Source organism: Uloborus diversus, chromosome 2, assembly GCF_026930045.1.
Source record: "Uloborus diversus isolate 005 chromosome 2, Udiv.v.3.1, whole genome shotgun sequence".
In the NCBI taxonomy this organism is placed as follows: Eukaryota; Metazoa; Arthropoda; class Arachnida; order Araneae; family Uloboridae; genus Uloborus; species Uloborus diversus.
In genome coordinates, this window is record NC_072732.1 from 128,574,728 (window position 1) to 128,595,145 (window position 20,418).

A 20,418-nucleotide genomic window follows, 5' to 3' on the forward strand; every position below is an offset into this window, starting at 1 on the left:
CCAGAGGAACATCTTTTTGGTCTTTTTGAATGGAGACCTGCAATTTCAACTCGTATGTAACGTGCGACATTCACAAGACAGTTTTTTTTTTGAGCAATCGCGATTGCTTATTGTTCTCACATGACCGTCCTTGGCTTTGTGGTTCCTTTTTCAGCTTGGACTAGTCACCGGCCGCGCGGCTCCGAGCACTGCGTCCTGGAATCCGTTTCTCCTGGTCGATGGCGTCCATGTCCTACATACACGCGCGCTCATACACACACACACACGCTCATACACACACACACACGCTCATACACACTCATACACACACACTCATACACACACACGCTCATACACGCACACACGCTCATACACGCACACACGCTCATACACACACACGCACACTCATACACACACACACATACACACACACGCTCATACACACAATCCTTTACACACATACACATACGTGCACACACACAGGTCTACGCACACACACAAGCCTACACATGAACGCACGCGTGCCTACACATACACACACGCCTGCACACACACCACACACCACTATACACACGTAACCGCCCAGGAGGAGGGGTAGGCTTGGGGGGACAGGGAGCTGTTTCTAGAAACAATAGCCCTCAATGGGTAGGGCCCTGTCGCAACTTGTGATTGCGAAAAACATAATTGGAATTCAAAATTTCAAAATTCAAATTAAGTTTGAAAATTGGATTTTTTTTTTTTTTTTTTGAGCAATCACGATTGCTTATTGCTTTTATTTGACTGTTTTGATGTGCTATCACTTTATTTTCCCACCAGCACCCTCTGCAGCATCACCGTCGACCGGGTCCTCACGATGCTGCTCCTATAGCGAAAGCCGACTCCAGGTTGCATCCATATGCTACACATACGGGCATACATACACAACTACACAAACACATGTTCACGCGCGCGCACACATACAAATACATGTATACAGACACATACACACACACAAAAACATACACACAACTACCCACACATTCATGCCTGCGCACACTCAAGCACATACACACACGCATACATACAGACACCTACACATACACACATAACTACCCACACACTCAGGCCTGCACACAGACATAAACACATATGCCTACACACACATACACATACCCCTACACACCTCCCCCCCCCCACATAAACACACACGCCTACATACACACACACACTCGTGATTGCGAAAAACATAATTGGAATTCAAGAGGTCAAAATTCAAATTAATTTTTTTAATTTTTTGTAAATCGACAAAATGTTTTTGAACATCGGAGTCATAGAAGCGAGTCTTATACTCTCATTCTGCACCAAAATTTTTTTAAAAACATCTTTTTTAAAAAGGCGGAATAAAAAGATCGTTTTTCGTGATTTTTCGAATATTTGGGGGGGGGGGGGGGGTATACCCCCTTACAAATCCCCCCTTTTGCTATCAGTGTCCATGATCTTGAACTCTGAACCTCTTTTTCCGCCAAAAACTATGTTAGCAGTTAATATAAAGCTCCTTTCACCTCCAAAAAAAAAAAATTACTCTGAAACTAAGGAAAATTTAAAAAAAAAAAAAAAACTTAGGGGACGTTTAAAAAAATGGTACGTATAGGGGGGAAACGGAGGTCATATTCGGATTTAGATGGTCATTTTACATAAGAATCAGCCGACGAAATGTCAGAAGCATTTTGAAGGTGTTTTTTTTTTTTTTTGCCGAACAGTGTAATTTTCCCGAATAGAACTTCAAATTTCGTCGAGAGATGATGACTTTATTCAGTAAGTTACCGCCCTATATCCAGGGCTAAGGCAGAAATACATGAAATACACCGCCAACTCAGTCAATTCCAGCCGAGGACTGCAGTTTCGTGCTTATTAGCACTCATCAGCCCGGCATAGGAGTGACTGAGCTGGAGGTGGAAAACCTCTTAAGGAAGCCAAGAGTGCCAAACAAACTGGTAGCTAATACAGAATTAGCACTGACCAGACGAGTGACCGAAACAATGGTTCGGTTCAACTCGAATTTTGAAGGCAAAGGCAGGTATATTCAGTAAGCTACCGCCCTATAGCCAGGGCTAAGGCAGAAATACATGAAATAGACCGCCAGCTCAGTCAATTCCAGCCAAGGACTGAATGTTTTGGCACTCTTGGCTTCCTTAAGAGGTTTTCCACCTCCAGCTCAGTCACTCCTATGCCGGGCTGATGAGTGCTAATAAGCACGAAACTGCAGTCCTCGGCTGGAATTGACTGAGCTGGCGGTGAATTTCATGATGATGACTTTGCTTAATCGTCAGACAAACATTACCAAAAAGAACGTTTTTGGAAAAGTAGCAGTGACCTCCTGTGACATCCCACCTTAGTTTATAACGTCTCTTTTACGTTAAATTCATGTAGAGATAGTAAACCCTCTATTGCTCGTGTTGGGCTCCTGAAATTTTTAGGCAAGAAACAAACCAAAGAGGTATAAATACGGTTTACCCTACTTTTCGCCGAGATTTAAAATCCCCCTCCCCCTTTTCCTAAGTGGATCAAAAGGTGAGAATAGATTAAAACTGAAAAACAGTGGGGAGGGAAATTTTGTGTCGACGAAAATCAGAGCACACCATAAATACTGATCTATTTTTGGATCCCTTTTCATTTCTTGTTCTGCATGCTAGATGGCAGCACTAAAGTAATTACACTGTTGTAAAGTTCATTTTACAATTTATTTTTTTAACCATTTTCTTAAACGAAATATTAGGGGTTTTTTTCTTTGAAAATTATCGATCGCTAAGCGGTGTTGAAAGGTGGATGATTTTTCAAGTGCTTTATTGGTCTGTTGCATTAATAATTTGCGTTTTTGGCATTGTAACTTTTGTTCAGTCTCGTCATTTTGAACTTTACGGGGAGGAAAGAAAGTGGTAGTTGACAGCACTTCTGTAGGAAAGTTTGGTAGGGAGATTTTTTTTTTCAAAAATGTTTAATAGGTGTCCTAGAAAGTATTTTGAACTTGAGCGGACATCCGCCACCTTGTGCATTTTTTGTACATATTTTAAGTCTTCTCTTACTATTTGGAAAGAAATCGTATAAAAAATATATTAATTTGTAGCAATAGTTAAAACACATTGCTATTCACCTTAAAAACCCTAATTCCAACATGCTGAACAATTTTTCAGTCATATCGGTCAAGTATTAACCAGTCCATGGTATTAACATAGCTATGAGAATTTACGAGAGCGCGCGGCCGCCATCTTGGATGACGTCATAGCAGGAAAATGCACCAGGTGGCGGACGTCCACTCAAGTCCAAAATACTTTCTAGGACACATACTAAACAGTTTTGATAAAAAATGCTGCCTACACGAACTTTCTATTGAAGTGCTGAATATTTATGAGAGCGAGTGGCCGCCGTCTTTGATGACGTCATAGCAGGAGAATGGACCAGGTGGCCATTATTCAGTAAGTTACCGCCCTACCCAAGTCCAAAATACTTTTTAGGACACCTCCTAAACATTTTTGAAAAAAAAAAAAAAAAAACTCCCTACTCAAACTTTCCTACAGAAGGGTTGTCAGATCCTGGACTGTGTGTGTGGGGGGGGGGAGGGGCGCAGTTGACCTTTCTGATCACGATAAAAGAATCATCTGCTTTTGCTTTTCAAAAAGTTTTATTCCTCAAACGTTTTTTTTTCATGTGAGGCATAACTTCAACATGAGGCATTTCGGAACATAAAAGTATGCAGAATTTCTAAGCACTGCGCTGTAAAGTTTTAAATTGAGCCTCCACTATTGGCTACATCTTACATTGAAGAATCTCGATCTACTTTTCCAATGCATGTATAGAACAAAATGAAAAAAATGATAAATTGAAATTGAAGTTTATGCATAAAGGCAATATTTCTTTTGGTTTTGGTACAAAAATCAATAGAAACTGTAGTTAAAAAGTTTAGAAATTACGTTAAAATTTAGAAGTAGATAATTAACACTCAGAAAATCTGCTTAGATACCCTCACCTTTAAATTATTTCTGAGGAGAGAAAAAAATCCAAATCGAACCTTACGGTGTGCTCTAAAAGTCATCACAGAGGAGTTAAATTCGCTGATCTTGTTTCTGCTGCAACTGGCAACTTTTTAAAAGTTAAACGCTATAATCAAAATTATCAGAATTAATGCTTTATCCATTAATCTTTAATCTTAATAAGTATACGCCCAAACTTGTTCTTTTGCCGTCTTTTTCTATGCGATTTTTTTTTCTGCGGTTCTTTAAAATTTCAATCAGATTAAGATTCAATTGACGAAATTATTTTTAAAACGAGTGCTAGTTAGTATCTTCAAGTGATGCCATAGGCACCCCGATTGGAAGTCACTGTCACCTCCCAAAAATTTCCCTATTCGGGAAATTTTTTCCGACTACTCGGCAAAAATTATCATCACTTGGTAAACTTTGATTTCGTTTAAAGATTCATTTTGGATTATTTTCACTGTGAGACTTTTTTTTATGCGATACCTATCCACCGCATAAAAAAAGTATTTTTTAAACTGTGTTGCGAAAACAGCTTTTTAAAACTACTCTTGAACAAAATGAAAAAAATGATACTCTTGAAGTTTCGTACTTTTTTGCGATTTTTTTAATGCGGTGCTTATCCACCGTATAAAAACAGGTTTGGGTGTATTCTTAAACTCTCATTGTGTATTTCATCACCGAGCGATTTGACGAAAGTTTGGTCGAAACTACGATCAATTTAGATTTGTGTTCGGAAATGCATTTCTCCCACCTACCTGTCTCATTTTTCAAGAAATATGTGAAGATTTAAAGCGATAAATTAATTATTGGACTGTACACCCAAACCTGCTTATGTGCGGTCTTTATTTATACGATTTTTTTTTTTGTGCGGTATATGAAACTTTCAATCAGGATGAGACTCAATTGACAAAATTATTCATAAAACGGATCAAGTTATCTTCAAAATGAACGATTTTTTTTATGCGGTCCCTATCCAACGCACAAAAACAGGTTTGAGTGTATTTACATTACAATCTACATTATTAAAAAATGTATCAAAGAAGAAAACAGAAATCAATCGGATGTAAGTGAGTAAGTCGATACACTGTAAGGAAGTTTTTCCTCTGGAGTATTTTGCTGTAAATGATTTATTCGGCTGTTCGTAGAAAAAGTACAGCAATAATAAAGAATAAAAAAATAAATACAAATCAATCAGATGTAGGTGAACACTGCCGTATGCAGGTAAACGGCAGTATCTGCTGAAATAAGTTTTCGAGATATTTGAAGAAATGCGTTTTGGATTCAATACTAACAGTAGGAAAATGTTTGAATTACTGTCCAACCACGGATTGTATGGAATTTTCAAACGTCCAGAGAAGACTAATTTATCCGAATGAGGGTGAAAAGTAAAAATTTGATGACGGTAATCCGCTCATTTGAATGAGACTCTGCTTCTGCAAAAGCTGGTATCGCTAAAAAATACATTTCCGGCTGTAAAACGGATGTTTGTTTTTCCATACAATCCGTGGTCAGACAGTAGACAGTTTTTTTTTCCCCGCTTTTGTTCTCAATGGAAACCAAATAATCAAGCTTGTACAATAAAGCTAACTTACAATTGATGATAAAAATGCAAAAATATGAAAAATGAGAAATTTTGCAGTTATTGCTCTTGATCGACCAGCACACGGCAGAATATGTCTATACACAATCATGACACGGATTTTTCTTTGTATTATTTTGCTGTAAAATATATATATATATATATGTATATATATATATATATATATATTTAACTGTACTTAGAAAATGTGCATTCATTTTAAAACGAGCTGATGTGTGCATCACATGATTTCCTTTTACACCAATTTAATGTTATTTCCCTATTATTGCAATTTTAATGTGATTCTCTCTCTAACTTTCTAAATATCACCAACAATGGATACATTGAAACCAGATTAAAAAGAAAAAATTAAAATCGCCAAATTTGTCACCAAGTTGGTGACAAAACTTGGCGACCAAAAGACTGGCGATATATCGCCAAGTGTCCGCCAAATTATAACACCACTTGAGTTTGCATCGAAATTAACAATGAATTCCCCCCAAAAAGGTGCAAAAAGCCCCTTTAGAAACACCCGACTGAAACCAAAAGGGAAGGTGTACAACTAGACCCCACTAGGAGTCTGCGTACCAAATTTCAACTTTCTAGGACATACCGTTCTTGAGTTATGACATACACACATATGCACGTACATACAGACGTCACGAGAAAACTCGTTGTAATTAACTCAGGAAACTTCAAAATGTATATTTCGGGCATCTATACGTTCTTAGGTACATATGTACGTGTGGTCGGGTCGAAAAAAAAAACTCAACGTTCATTTGGGGGTGAGCAAAATGGAAATTAAGGTCGATTTTTGAGTGAAATTTTTTTCGCAAATACAATACTTCCTTTTTTGTAAAAGGAAGTAAAAAGGAAAGAAAACACAAATCAATCGTATATATGTGAAAAAGTCTATACCAGTGATTCCCAACCTGGGGGCGATCGTCCTCAAAGGGGCGATCGAACTCTTCTAGTGGGCGATAAATTTCTGGGGGGCGACAGGGGGGCGACCGATATTCGGATACCTGGTAATGGGAAATTCTTGACCTGTCAAAAACTATATTTATTAAAACAAATAGGTACACAATTCAGAAATATCTTTCAGAATACCAATGTTGTGTAATACCGAACCAAGCATATAGCACGTGAAATAAAAGAAAGCCATTCTCAGAAAACAAGGCATGTATGATTTACAGCTCAATCAAATCTGTTCGGATAAAAAAATTGCCAAAAGCGAAAAATAATATCTTTTATTTTATTGCCGTTTTCACGAGGAAGAAAATTTTTTTTGTAAGGACTGTCTGACCGTTGGCGCCAGCATATATTTAACGCCTGAAAAGTGGATGGATATGTGTAGTAATGGATTTTTGCATTTAATAATCAGTTGTCTTTCAGAATTTTAGCAATACGCGCATAAATCTCCTTACGTAGTTTCTATTGTTTGATTTAATTTAGTGAATTTCTGTTTAATTGTGCATGTTTCGTAGTGTGGAAGTCCGATATGAATTCGAAAAAGAAGTGCCGGCAATATTCAGCAGAGTATTTAAAATTTGGTTTTGTCACGTCACCGCAAAATGTGCAGTTTTCGCATTGTCTTTTGTGTGATAAAACATTTTCTAGCAAATGAAGCGATGAAGCCCTCGCGATTGAAAGAGCATTTGTCAAGAGTACATGGTGACAAAGTAAATAAACCTCTTAGTTATTTTCAAGACTTCAAAACAAATGTGGATAAACGGCCAAATGTGAGTGAATTACATAGAAGACAAGCAACAGATCTTGACAAAGGGCTTTTTGCTTCTTACGAAGTGTTTCTTTTGATTGCAATATGTGGTAAGCCTCTTACGATTGGCGAATCTCTTATTCTACCGGCTGCCAAAAATATAGTTGAAATTTTGCTTGGTGAGGGCTCCAGTAAAAAGATAAGTCCATCTCTCCCCATGAGTAACAACACAGTTTCCAGGAGAATAGATGAAATGGCTGCTGACGTTGAGTGCAAATTCATAAATGTTTTGAAACAAAGTAAATTTGCACTACATATTGATGAATCAACTGTGACAGATAACAGAGCTATTTTATTAGCTTACGTGAGGTTTATTAATGAGCTGAAAGAGATAACTGAGGAGATTTTGTTCGCCAGAACTTTGATTACTGATACAAAGGGATCGTCGATTTTTAAAGTGGTGAAGGATTATTTTGAAGAAAAAGAAATTCTATTGACAAATGTAAGTACTTGTGCAGCACATGGTGCCCCTGCCATGGCGGGTCGTCATATTTGGTTTCTTGCACACCGTAAAAAAGAAGTGCCAAAAGTGATTACCATCCATTGTGTCATTCATCGTTAACAATTGGCTGCAAAAAAAATTGAGTGGTGCTTTACATGAAATCTGACAATTAGCCATTACTGCTATTAACAGGATCAAAGCTAATTCTCACAATGATCGCCTGTTTCGAGAGCTTTGCCATGAAAATGATGAAAAATTCGAACGCTTGCTTTTACATACGTCTGTGAGATGGCTTTCCAAAGGAAACTGGTGGCGCCGTTTCTTTGAATTATTCGACTCTGTAGCTGAGTTTCTCGACTTGCATGATCCTGCTTTAAGTGAGAATTTGAAACAGCGCAAATTGGAACACTTGCGTATCTCACAGATATTTTTGAAAAAATGAACGAAGTCAACATTAAGCTTCAAGGAAATAAGATGAACCTCATCAACGCCAAAAGAATAATTTCAGCACTCATTGCCAAATTCGAAATCCACAAAGCAAATATTGGGCGTAAAGAATTTATCCTGTTTCCGACTCTTAAAAAAAGTTTAATCGTGATGATGAACTTCCTGAAGAAAAAAATTTAATTTTTATTGATCACCGATCACCTTGATTAGTTAAAAAAGAACATGGAATCAAGGTTTGCAGATTTGATCAACTTACAAATTCCTGACTGGATTTTAGACCTATTTAGTTTTGAAGATGTGGATGAACTGAAAAACTCTTTGCAGACAGAGATTATGGATTTGAAATTTGATTGTGAATCAAAAATTACTTTAAAGCAATACGGTTACAAACTTGCCTGGATGAAGCTTATGGGTACTTACCCAAAACTTTGGAAAAAAGTTGAACAGCTCCTCATCTCATCCCCCTCAACATATTTAGTTGAAAGAGGATTTAGCTCTGTAGTGCAGCTTCTCACGAAGCAAAGAAATATGTTGGACATCTGCCTCAAAGGGGAACTCAAATTAAATCTCACTAATATAAAGCCAGACATCAAAGCTTTAACGGAGTTCCATCAAGCACAAGGCAGCCATTAAAAAGGTAAAAAAGAACAAATCTTAACAGTTAAAATTTTCAATTTTTCCGGATTTCAATTCAAAAAAAAAGCATGTTACTGAAAAATGTAGTATTCTTATTTTTGCTAAGTATGTAAATGACGTTGGTTAAAGCACTTCAAATTACGTTTTTCCTTTTTTTTTTGGGGGGGGGGGAGGTTAAGAATAAAAAATTCAGTTTTAAAGCTAGTTATTGCTTTATCATGCACTTTTTGAAGCTTTAAACTAAAATTAGGCGTTCAGTAACATTAATCCTCACTAAAATCAGCACCATATAATTTGTGTTTTGAAGCGAAGAACGTGGGGCTGGTGGGGTGGCGATAGGTGTAATTAAACTTCCGAAAGGGGCGATGGGCCAAAAAAGGTTGGGAACCACTGGTCTATACAATATCAAGACGCAGCTTTTCTTTTGGAGGTATTTTGCTGGAAACTACTCTTGGCGAATAATAATTGGTAAATAGAATTTTATGATCAATGTAAAGCAATTTTCGAGCGGCAACGGCACTATAACATTAATGTCTAACTGTAAAGCTTTTTATCATAGTTTCCTAAACCATCGACACTCTTATACATCCGCACTGTGTTCAAACAATTTGAGAAAAATATAAGTAAGCTATTGCAGTAATCTTTTCTATTCATTTTTTTTTTAAAGTAGCATTTGAAATACTATTTCTTTTCATTGCTTATGAAATTAATTAGAAACGTTTCAGAAATTTTTCACACCCAAAACCATAGTTTCGTTCGTAAGGGACGATGGGGGGGGGGGTCTTATTCTTCAACATGAAACTCTACCCCCCCCCCCCCCCCAAATTGTAGTCTGTGTCCACCACTGTTTGGGTTACCATTTTCGAGCAATAAAAACTCAAATTGTAGAAAATATATTTATTGATTCGGAATCAAACCTTTTTTTTTTTTGGTAAAGTGTCAATGTATAGGGCGATTTATATTTTTTCTTCTGTCATAAATGTGAAAAACTGTGCTTTAATGCTCATTTCTATCTGCTTATAAGCTTCCTTTCCCCATAGGAATATGAATGGATGGTGCCTGCGAACGAAAGAGTAAGTAGCATCTATTTTACGTTACCAAGTCTGTTGTTGTGTACCACAGCTGTGGGGAAGAGGGGTGCCATTGCCTTACCAGGAGGATGGACCCCTAATAAGACACAACTTGCATTTTTTTTATTTACGCAGGGTATACAACACAAGACTGATTTACACAGAGCTGCCATCTTTTGAAAATCTAAATTAGTAAAAATAAGAAATAACAACGTAAAATTGCAGATTATTGCATTCACGTGCTTTGAGGTTACAAGGAGCCCCTTTTTCAATGCAAAGTAAGTGATCTTAAGAATGAAAAGACTCGTAATTCAAGGCTGTTTTTCATAGAAACTACGATTTTTTCGTAGCAGTTGGCAGCTCTGGATTTACATCACAAGAGAGATGAAAGAACAAGCGGGTGGGAATCAAACCCCAAGTGCTTTTTTGCTCGGGGCCACAAAAGCCCCCATGTAGCAAAGTATACCTGTATCATAGTTATAGAATTACAAAATAATTATTTTTTTTTCATCAAGATAGGAATTACAAAATTCCAATGACGGATACAAGGGAAGCGAGATGGGGACGTTTACTCCTCCCATCAGGGACTCAACACCAACAATTTTACGACATTGAATTTAAAAAAAAACTGAATTTTAGATGATATTCGATGATGTTTCTGAAGTGGTGGGGACTCCTTCTCCTCCCCAGAAAATGCTTCGGAACATAAATTCAAAAAAAAAAAAAAAAATCAGTCCATCTTTGATGACGTTAGGGAAAAAATAATGTTCCGAAATCTTTCCCGGAAAATTTTTCGAAATTGAAATCCCCCCCTCCCCCCAAAAAACGTTGTTTTAGACGATCAACGATGATTCTAGGATACTAGAGGTGTTCGAGCACCCCTCCCTTGAAAAGTTTCTGGATCCGCCCTTGTAAAATTCCGTTGCTTGTACGTTAGAAAAAGATGGTACAGTAGAACCCCGATAATTTGGATTAATTGGGATCCAACCCAATCCGGAATATCGAAAATCCGGATTATCCGGAGAATGAAAAAAAAAATAAATAAATAAATAAAATAAAACCAACTTACTGAAAATCACGTATATATGAAACATATAGAATTACACACAAACAGTAAACATGGTTACTTTGTTATTATAAAGTCTGTAATCTTCTGCTGAGACAGTCCTTATCGAGGAAAAAAAAAATTATTCAAAAGTTGCATTGGCAAGAAAAGGGAACTCAATCAACGACATAACACGGTGTTGTGCCCATGAGAGGGTTAAATAAATTAATTTTACGGAAATTTGACGATCGTTCCTCACATTAAAAAAAAATCGATCACACCGGATTATCCGGAGTTCCGGACTAACGGGGTCCGAATTTGCGGGGTTCTACTGTATTTAAAAAAAATCACTTGCAGTTGTAAGAAAGAATTCACCAACAGCTTGTTTATGACATCCAGACACTGCCGTTTCATGCGTATTAGCGATTGTCAGTCTGGAATAGCCATTACTGATTTCCTGAAGGTGTTTAGTTGACACGGTGGCATATTCTACAAGAGTTGATCCAAAAGTAAGGTTCCCATCAATTTTACAAATTTTCAGCACTCTCTATTCTTATTGAAATTTACATTGTTGGAAAGTAAAAAAGTTTCTCTATTTTTATACACAATCGCCATCTTTTTCTATGCACTATTGTTGACAGTGCCTTTCTCTATCGAGTGCCACAGAATTCCACCGCCAACATGTTGAGGAAGCATCACTGCAATCAAGAACGGAGTGATTTGTTGACTGTCATGTCCCACTCTCCTTGCAGTCTGGTGCTCGAGTCTAGTGATTACCACTTGTTTCCTACTCGAAAGTTTAAGGAACACTTTGATGGCCAACCTTTCCGGAGCGACGATGAAGTCAAAAAATTGGTGAAACGTTTCCTCAGCGAGTTGGCAGTGGAATTCTGTGGCACTCGATAGAGAAGGGCACCGTCAACAATAACGCACTGAAAAATATGCCCATTATGTATAGAAATAGAGAAACGTTTTTTCTTTCCAACGATGTCAATTTCAATGAGAATAGACAGTGCTGTATATATTTGTGGAATTATGGGAATCTTACTTTTGGATCAACCCTCGTATAACAGCAAGACATTGAACTGAACACCCATACGTTGACAATATAACTTGCGAAAATAGACACTTTTTCTAACCAGGAAATCACACGTATGGTGTTATAATGAAAAAATTCAATGGGTATTAGCAATCGAAATAAAAACCTTTGAATGTGAAAAACTAAGCCTTTTTTTTTTCTGCACAGATAATATTCTTTTGCTCTCCCTGCCAAAATTCAAAGAAAAGTCGCCAAATTTAAAGACTTGGCGAGATATTTGCTACATTTTGCGATTTCTCTTAAATTTAAGACCTCATATTTCGATCACAAGGACAAGAGGGCAAATAATGTTTGCGTCAAAAATATGTTTTTACCGTGTTCTTACCAGGGTTGGCAAGTTTCTGCCGAAGCGGTTAAAACCACTGGTAGAAACCGGTTAAAACCGGCATGGCAAAAACCACTTTCTGCCACATTTGTGGCAGAAACTGGCAAAAACTCACAAAATGACAAAAAATTAATTACTGACATACAATAGAAAATGCATGGAAAAACATAATTAGTTGTAAACCCCAAAGCATACTTTAATTACAATATCATCTCAGTTAAAGCTTAAATGTGACATTGTCTTAACTCTGCTATTGGCTCTTAGAAAAGGTGTTTTCTATAATCTAAACAGTTTCTCAATTTAACGTGCACAAATAAGAAATTTTAGAATAGTCTTGCTACAGAAGAGCTAGAAGGCAATGCACCAAGGAACAAGCAATGTTTGTGAAACTTTCATCTAGTGCATATTTTTCTAAACTGGTCTACCATGCAGTAACTATAAAAATGGTACAAATTTGACTGGAAAAATAAGTTTCGAGAAATAGGGTCAATTTATTTTGCAAAGTTATGACATAAGGGCAAAATATCGTACAATAATATTGGCAAGTAAAATTCGGGCACTTTCTTCTTGAAGCACACGATAATTTCAATCACAAGCAATTTAGATGAAGCTTACATAAGCATTCAAATTACAATCAGTAATGCCTGTTTAATTCTGTATGTCACTCCTCTTTCCTGAGCACCCGAATTATTTCTCGTCCTTTCTAATATTAATCCAAATTTTTCGGGCATCTGCAATTGAAAAGTTCCCTTTCTGAACTAAATTAAGGGCACTAGCATAGGATTTTATTTTTTTAAATGATGAAATAAAGTTTAATTTCTTAGTTGACTTAAACAAATATCATTTAATAATTACTTTAGTTATTAAAGACGCTTTTAAGTTTTTGCCGGTTTTTACCAGTTTCTGCCGGTTTTTACCGGTTATAACCAGTTTCTGCCACTGGCACGGCAAAAACTAGTTTCTGCCGGCAGAAAGCCAACCCTGGTTCTTACGATTGTTATTCATTCAGATTTTTTCATTATTACTCATCATTCTTTCGTTGTGTAGTGAAATTCTTGAATTTATTCTATGAACGGACGCAATATTTTCTATGTCACGTAAGCTACATTAATTCACAGCCAGTTGGACTCCTTAATCGGCAATTTTAGCATTTCGTTGATAGTGCTCATTTTCGGAAATCTTGCAAGTTCACACATTTGTCTGTTAGCAGTTTACTAGCCGCCAACGACGAATTGGTGTACACCGCCTTTGGTAGTACACCTTGGGGGTCTTAACCCCTTTTTGCCGCCTGCGACGATACATTAGTTACACTGGAAACAGAGGTTTTGTGACATGAAGCATTTATAGTTTTCCAAGGTTAAGTTTTGACGTTGATTTCAAATATCCAGAGAATTATTACATTGCCCTCAGTTCCTGTGTAATCATAGGTTTTATGTTGTTTGTTTTTCCCATGTTTTCCTATACCATGTAATGATAAAACTTATAGTTAACAGTTAAAATCTTGTCAAAACGAAAAGAAATGTAGAGATAGTCAGGTTTGCTGGTACTGCAGTGGTAACATGGTGGTAAGTCTTAATGGCACCCATTTTCGTGATATGAGCTATCTGAGTTAAATTATTTTTTGTTTTTTTACATTTGAATACAAACAAAAAATTTATAGATTTTTACTCTAAGAAAATAATTTAGTATTCCATAACAGTATTGACTCTGTAATGAATATGTTTGTAGTTGAACATCAAACTGATTTGACTTGGTATTAACTTTTTAAAAACTTGTTTAAAAGCTAAACTAGTACATGATAGGAATATGGAGACCAGTGTTAGGAAGCAGTTCATAAATTTTAGACCCAACGCACTTCTAAAACCATTCCATTCCCCATCCACCGGGTGCCTACACTTTTCCAATAACTCAAATTAGTTAATAAATTGCAAATTAATATTCAGTGTGGCACACCTTTAGAACCTTTCCATTGCCAGTCCGCCGTGACTCAGGGCGGTGATTGCGCTGTGAAACCATCAATTTACAATTTTTTTTCTCTCTTTTTTCCTAATTTTTTGAATCAAAATCGCTCGAACCCTTTTCTTTTAAGTTCAATGAACAACGTTAGATGGCGGAACAGCAAAAACATCTTTTTCCGTTGGCTCAATTATTCGTTAAAATCATCAAGTTCCCAATTTCTTGTTGAACTCAAAAATAGGATTTTTTTTTCCAGATTTTAAAAATTTTAATTAGTACTGATTCATTTTTCTTCGTTCTTCCTGAGGTACTCAATCATACTGTTCAACAAGATTCAAATTCATTTTTGTATTTATTAACGCGTTTTTTTCCCTGCCTTGAGGGGAAGCGCCATCCTTCAGGGCCCGAATGATTGCAAGATCTTCTCGGTTTGGTTTGCCCTGAACGACGTACGTGTTTATTTAATTAGAAAAAAAAACATAATTACATGATAAAAACATATAGAGACACATGATCCTGGTTACAAAAAAAAAATCGTGACTACATATAAACTGAATACAATGGCCAAACAGTATCAGTTCTATGATAAGGCGGGAAAAAGAAGTTGCTTATTTTGGAAAAGAAAGTTAATAAGCGAAAGAGCTTTCCTGTAGGCCTCTTTATCGATGAAGATGAAACGCTTCCATTGCGCTCTTAAATTACTTGAAATCACAACATGGAAATTCGAGGTAAATCTGCAGTGGAAGAAGAAGTGCTCAAAGTCTCCAAGTTCCCCACAAATGCAGTAGGGAGATTCAAGGAGGTTTCTTGCGTGGAGGTAAGAATGGGTAAGCCCATGGTTAGTGGTGAATTGGTTTAAGGGAGAACTTTGGAGTCGAGACAAAGAGACAGTGTTGAAAAAATCATACGTCCAGCGACCATTAGATGAATGGTCCCAGTATGATTGCCAGTCTTTGAGGAGAAATTGATTGATGTCTTTTTTGAGTTGACTCATTGGGAAGGGAGTAATGAGGTCAGTGGCTGAGTTAGTGGCATCTTTAGCGAGTTGGTCGGCAAAGTCGTTTCCATTATTGTTGGAGTGGCCTTTTATCCAGGAGATAGTGACAATATGACGGAGATTAATTAATTTAGACTGTAGTTGAAAAATGAGCATGGACTTGGGTTCATAGTTGAGGAGGGCTTTGATGGCCGATAAGCTATCGGACCTGATGTGGAATTTATTGTTAGCAAAGTGATCCATAGAGAAATGATCATGAATCCAATCGATGGCGAGATGTATGGCTTGGATTTCGGCCTGAAAAACAGAGTTGTTTGGACGAAGGGTCTTAGAACTTGAAAATATAATGTCCATTTCCTTCATAGCGATGAAAGCGCATGCTGTACCTGCATCTGTCTTGGAACCATCCGTATAAACATTAATAGTAGAATCATCATTTGATTCAGTGATAGTGAGTGGAAGAATAAATTGGTGAAGATTGCTGTTGTAGTTATGTTGATTCCTTGAAGTTAATTCGTAATCATCAGCTTGAATGGTATGGTCGTTCAAAACTGAGTTGATGCGGAGTCTTTTAGTTTTGAAAGTGATAGCGGTGTATTTCAAATGGATGTGGAGAGGAGGAATACCGGTGAGAACATTGAGGGCATCAGTTGATACTGATCTGAAACATTTAGCAATTTTGAGAAGAAAGGGCCTTTGCATTGAAGAGAGAAGCCTGTAAGATGATCTAGGAACATTGTCAAACCAGATGCCACTTGCATAATCAATTATCTTAGAGATGACGTTTGGGGACCCAAAACGCAGAAATTACAAGTACAAAAAAAAGTGGCCCCTATTATGCTGAGGCGGAAGGCGGCCTTTTGAAAGAATGTCTGAGTAGGAGAAACTGGCACGTTGCCAAAAACGTAGAAACGACTCTGAGAATTCACGCGTTTTAGTTAATATCTTAACTAACTAACATTTTCGTTGAAAACCGGAAGTTGCGTTAACATGGTGTACAAAAAATTAAATATTTGGATACCTGGTTCGATCGTCAATTCTCTTTTGTTCGGAAGAAGTTAGTCACATATTTACGTCATAGATACATACAAAGATTCATACACTTGCTTAAAAAAAAAAAAAAAAAAAAAAAAAAAAGATAATAAATCTGAATTTCATACCTGTTAGTGGAAAAGTAGCATTTGTTATATTTGTTATACGAAACATGAATGACTTTTTGAAACAATATTTTTTCAATATGCAAATGAAAATAAAATGCTTTTGTGATGTCTTTTCATCCATAAGCTCATTATTTTTTGCATTGAAAAAGGCGTTCCCTGTAACGCCGAAACACGTGTCTGCTGTAATTTGCAAATTTGTACTTCTTCTAACGTTGTTTTGTCTTATCTTACTTTAAAATGTATTTGTTTACGAAAAAGGAGGGGGTGGGGATAATTTATATGTTTATTTCACTATAGAGAAGTCAGCACTGTTATCAGTATGAATGTTTTTCTATTCCTGTGTACTTTTCTTTTCAGCAGGAAATGTGTACTTCAATGTCGTATGAACCAGACAGCATAGGAAAATGGCGTTTGACCGAGTGTACCGAAGCGCATTCCTACATTTGTGAAAAACCAAAAGGTTCATGTTTTCTCTTGTTTGCACTTTTTTATATTTCAGTATCAATTTTGTATTTTCTTGTCATGCTCCTTTATTTTATAGTTTTCTATCGTGGCATGTATTTAAGACAGCCATACATCAATAGGAATAAAAAATACAAACACAAAAAGGCAACAAAGACTGATAGCAGTGAATCTATGCAGGGACGTAACTAGAGGGGGGCAGACGGGGCTCGTGCCCGGGGCGCCAGATTTTGGGGCCTTAACTGACTAAATAAATGCTTAAATTTAATTTTTAAAAAAAGGCCAAGTTATTAAAAGCCAACCCCCCCCCCCTTTCCAAAAAAAAAAAAAAAAAAACGCTGTGCAGGTGCTGGCAGAAAGTTAGCATGGTTTAATATGGATCAAGAGTGGGAAGTATAAACAGAGAGAGTAGGAGGGTGCAGTAAATAGGATGAATGGGAAGTACACACCAATACAAAACAGCGGAAATGCTCAAATGTCCTTTTTCTACAATTAAACGTCATATCCGTTCTCAGCATATTTTTTGCTCATGTTGTATAGTTTTAAATCAATTTTAAGATATGTCGAAGAAACCTTTTAAAGCTGAATTCAGAAAGATAGCGAAGGACCACGAAAAAGAGGCCCCCAACAATCTTCATCTTCATTATCATCGTGGTTAAATGCTAATGACGTTAGGAGAGTAGGTAAGGCATTGTTTGTATAATTTGAATGATGTAATACAAATTTGTTGAATTTTATAATTTTTCTCATTTTTGGAAAAAAATCTCGCACTATAACAATGGAGATTCAATTTAAAGTTCGGGAGGCTGCCAATTTTGCTTTAGAAAATACTAGGGTTATTTGGAGGATAAATTGAACTAAAACGATAAATTTTTGACTTAGTTTCAATTTTCAATATATTTTTTTCACCCACACAATATTTTAAATATGCTTAAATCATCAACGTCAATCAATGTGTCAGAAATCAGCAATTTTTTACGGCTATAAACTTGAATTTTCCTTTGGTACTTTTGATGCATATTTATAATTACAGTAGAAGTCTTGCCCCCGTTTATCCAGATCTCCGGCTTATCCAGATCAAATTTTTAAATTTAAAAAATGTATTCACTGAAATGATATAATTCTAAATTATGATAGCCGGAACGAAACTGTTAATGTACCAAATATTTGCTCTTTATTTTGATTAAATACATAACTCCTGCATAGGACGTGCAATAAATTATAGTCATCTAATAAACAACATAGCATATTTGGAGTGTCATTCCTGCACCATAGCAGCTGAACTATAAATGATTAAGTGTTTGCGAGTAACAATCCTACGTAATTTTGTTACAGCGTTTTTTGCTGTTATAAAAGATAAGTCTGCTTATTTACGAATGTTTTACAAATTAGCCGGATTTTCGTTATCCGGATTGCCTTTGGTCCCCCGCTAGTTCGGAAAAATGAAGTTGTACTGTAAATGAAAATAACCTGGACGGATGCGCACTGAAAACATATAATATTTAACATTTTTATGATATGTGTTTAAAAAAAAAAGGTTAGCCGTAAGATTTGATCTCAAGCACATTAGGTTTCTGTTTTTCTATTAACTGTTTCTCAGATGTATACTATATACCAGAGTTGGGGGACGTGCTTCCTTTATAAAAATTAGCTCTTGGAATAATTAATATTTAACTGTACAGATTGCGTAAATTTAAAATGTGTTGCACATAAAATTTTTAAGATAGAGTTTAAATAAGATAATCTGTCCTTTTGAACTACAGTAAGATGTCAGCTTAAAGTCAGGATAAGCCAAGTATAGTAATATTCAATTAATTACAAGTTAGAAACAAAAACAACCTACTAAATTTTTTATTGGATTTAAAATTATTTCACGTATTATTGCGATATGTTGCTCTTTTGTAGTTGAATATTGTTATTTTTCTTGCGAATTTCTTCATAGTAGTATATTAAAATACTGAAAAAAAAATTGCAAATCTTTGTTTTATTGAAGTCATAATTATTAAAATTTTTTTTAAGCAATATTGCAACAAGTTGTGAAAAACTCTCTTGTGGAAATACAAAAATATTTTTCCTTGAATAACTTCGTATGTAAAATAATAAATAAAATACTTAATGATTTTAACCCCCAATCGCTATTTTTAAAAGAAGCAATACAGTGATAAAGATCTATAAAAACTTATAATTACGTAAAAGTCGCATTTATAAGGCTTATGGCATTATAGACAGCGGACTTCTTTATCACTGCCTTTCAAATATGGCTTCCAGTGGTGAAAAGGTTCAAAACTGATACCAAATGGAATGTTATTTATCTATTTGTTCTACTGGTTAAAGAACACTCCGTTACGGTGTAACGAAAAATTACATTACAAGACATGTATAAATTGCAAATGCATTTTGTGTAAAATTCGTCCTTGACTCATATAAGGCAGGGAGAAGCAAAGGGATGTAAGTGAACATTTTCAAGTTTTGAGTAAAACGCGTATAGCCTAGGTAGAATTTCATTGATTTTTTTTCTAAATCATGATGTACAGCAGTACCTACCAGGGCTACTAGTACTATATCTTGACCCAAGACGGAGGAGGGGTTCACCTACTATGTGTACTGGTTATCTCCAAATTTTTAATTTTGCCACTTGCATCCCTTTGCATCTCACTGCCTCAAATGTATCCGTCTACTCCGTGATTCTGCTCCATTTACGTTGAAATTTGTTAGTTAGAATTAAATTTAAGATTTATTTAAGATCTTAATTTTGGACTTGAGTTCTTGTTTATTGTATATAGTTTGCCATGTGGTGCATTTAGCCCAATTTGATATTCTGTCGTGCATATACTGGAGCTTAAACACCCTCTTTTTAGTTTGTAGTTTAATTTTTTGGTCTTTTGACCATACTTATTGATTCCTCTACGGCTGATGAGCTCTTGATTCAACCTTTCAACTTTTTCTATTGATTGCTGCTTGTATTTTTCTTTTTCGCATCATTAATATTCTTAAAAATTGTTTAAAACTTGTTATTTGACTTGTACATTTATATATTTACTTGGCTTTTTAGTTTTGCTGCGTTGCGCATCTATGAGCTTTTAGTTTGGTTTTTTCAATATTCTTCACTTGTATTATAATTATATATATATATATATATATATATATATATATATATATATATATATATATATATATATATATATAGAGAGAGAGAGAGAGAGAGAGAGGGAGCGTGTGTTTTCTCTGTAATGTACGTGAGGGGCCCTGGTGTTGACGTTATGAAGTTTCTCGGGGATTTTTTGTTTTTTTTTGCTTTGTTTGTTTTGTATGGGGGGGGGGGGGCGCCGAAACGAGATCTTGCCCCTGTTCGAAAATGACATAGTTACGTACCTGAATCTATGAACCAATAGCAATTCTTGCCATCCAGTATCGCTCCCAGATCGGTG

The 20,418-nt window shown here is 36.0% G+C and overlaps 1 protein-coding gene across 3 annotated transcripts in view; it reads left to right on the plus strand.

The window, feature by feature from the left end:
* Positions 1 to 20,418, plus strand: part of LOC129216033 (macrophage mannose receptor 1-like) — a 170,326-nt gene that overhangs the window by 91,247 nt on the left and 58,661 nt on the right. For 2 of the 3 annotated variants that reach the window (XM_054850178.1, XM_054850177.1), the window contains exons 17-18: positions 9,917 to 9,949; positions 16,886 to 16,988. In XM_054850178.1, the coding sequence (XP_054706153.1) occupies positions 9,917 to 9,949; positions 16,886 to 16,988 (136 nt within the window). The remainder of the gene's footprint in view (positions 1 to 9,916; positions 9,950 to 16,885; positions 16,989 to 20,418) is intronic. The other variant, XM_054850179.1, reaches the window with a different exon arrangement.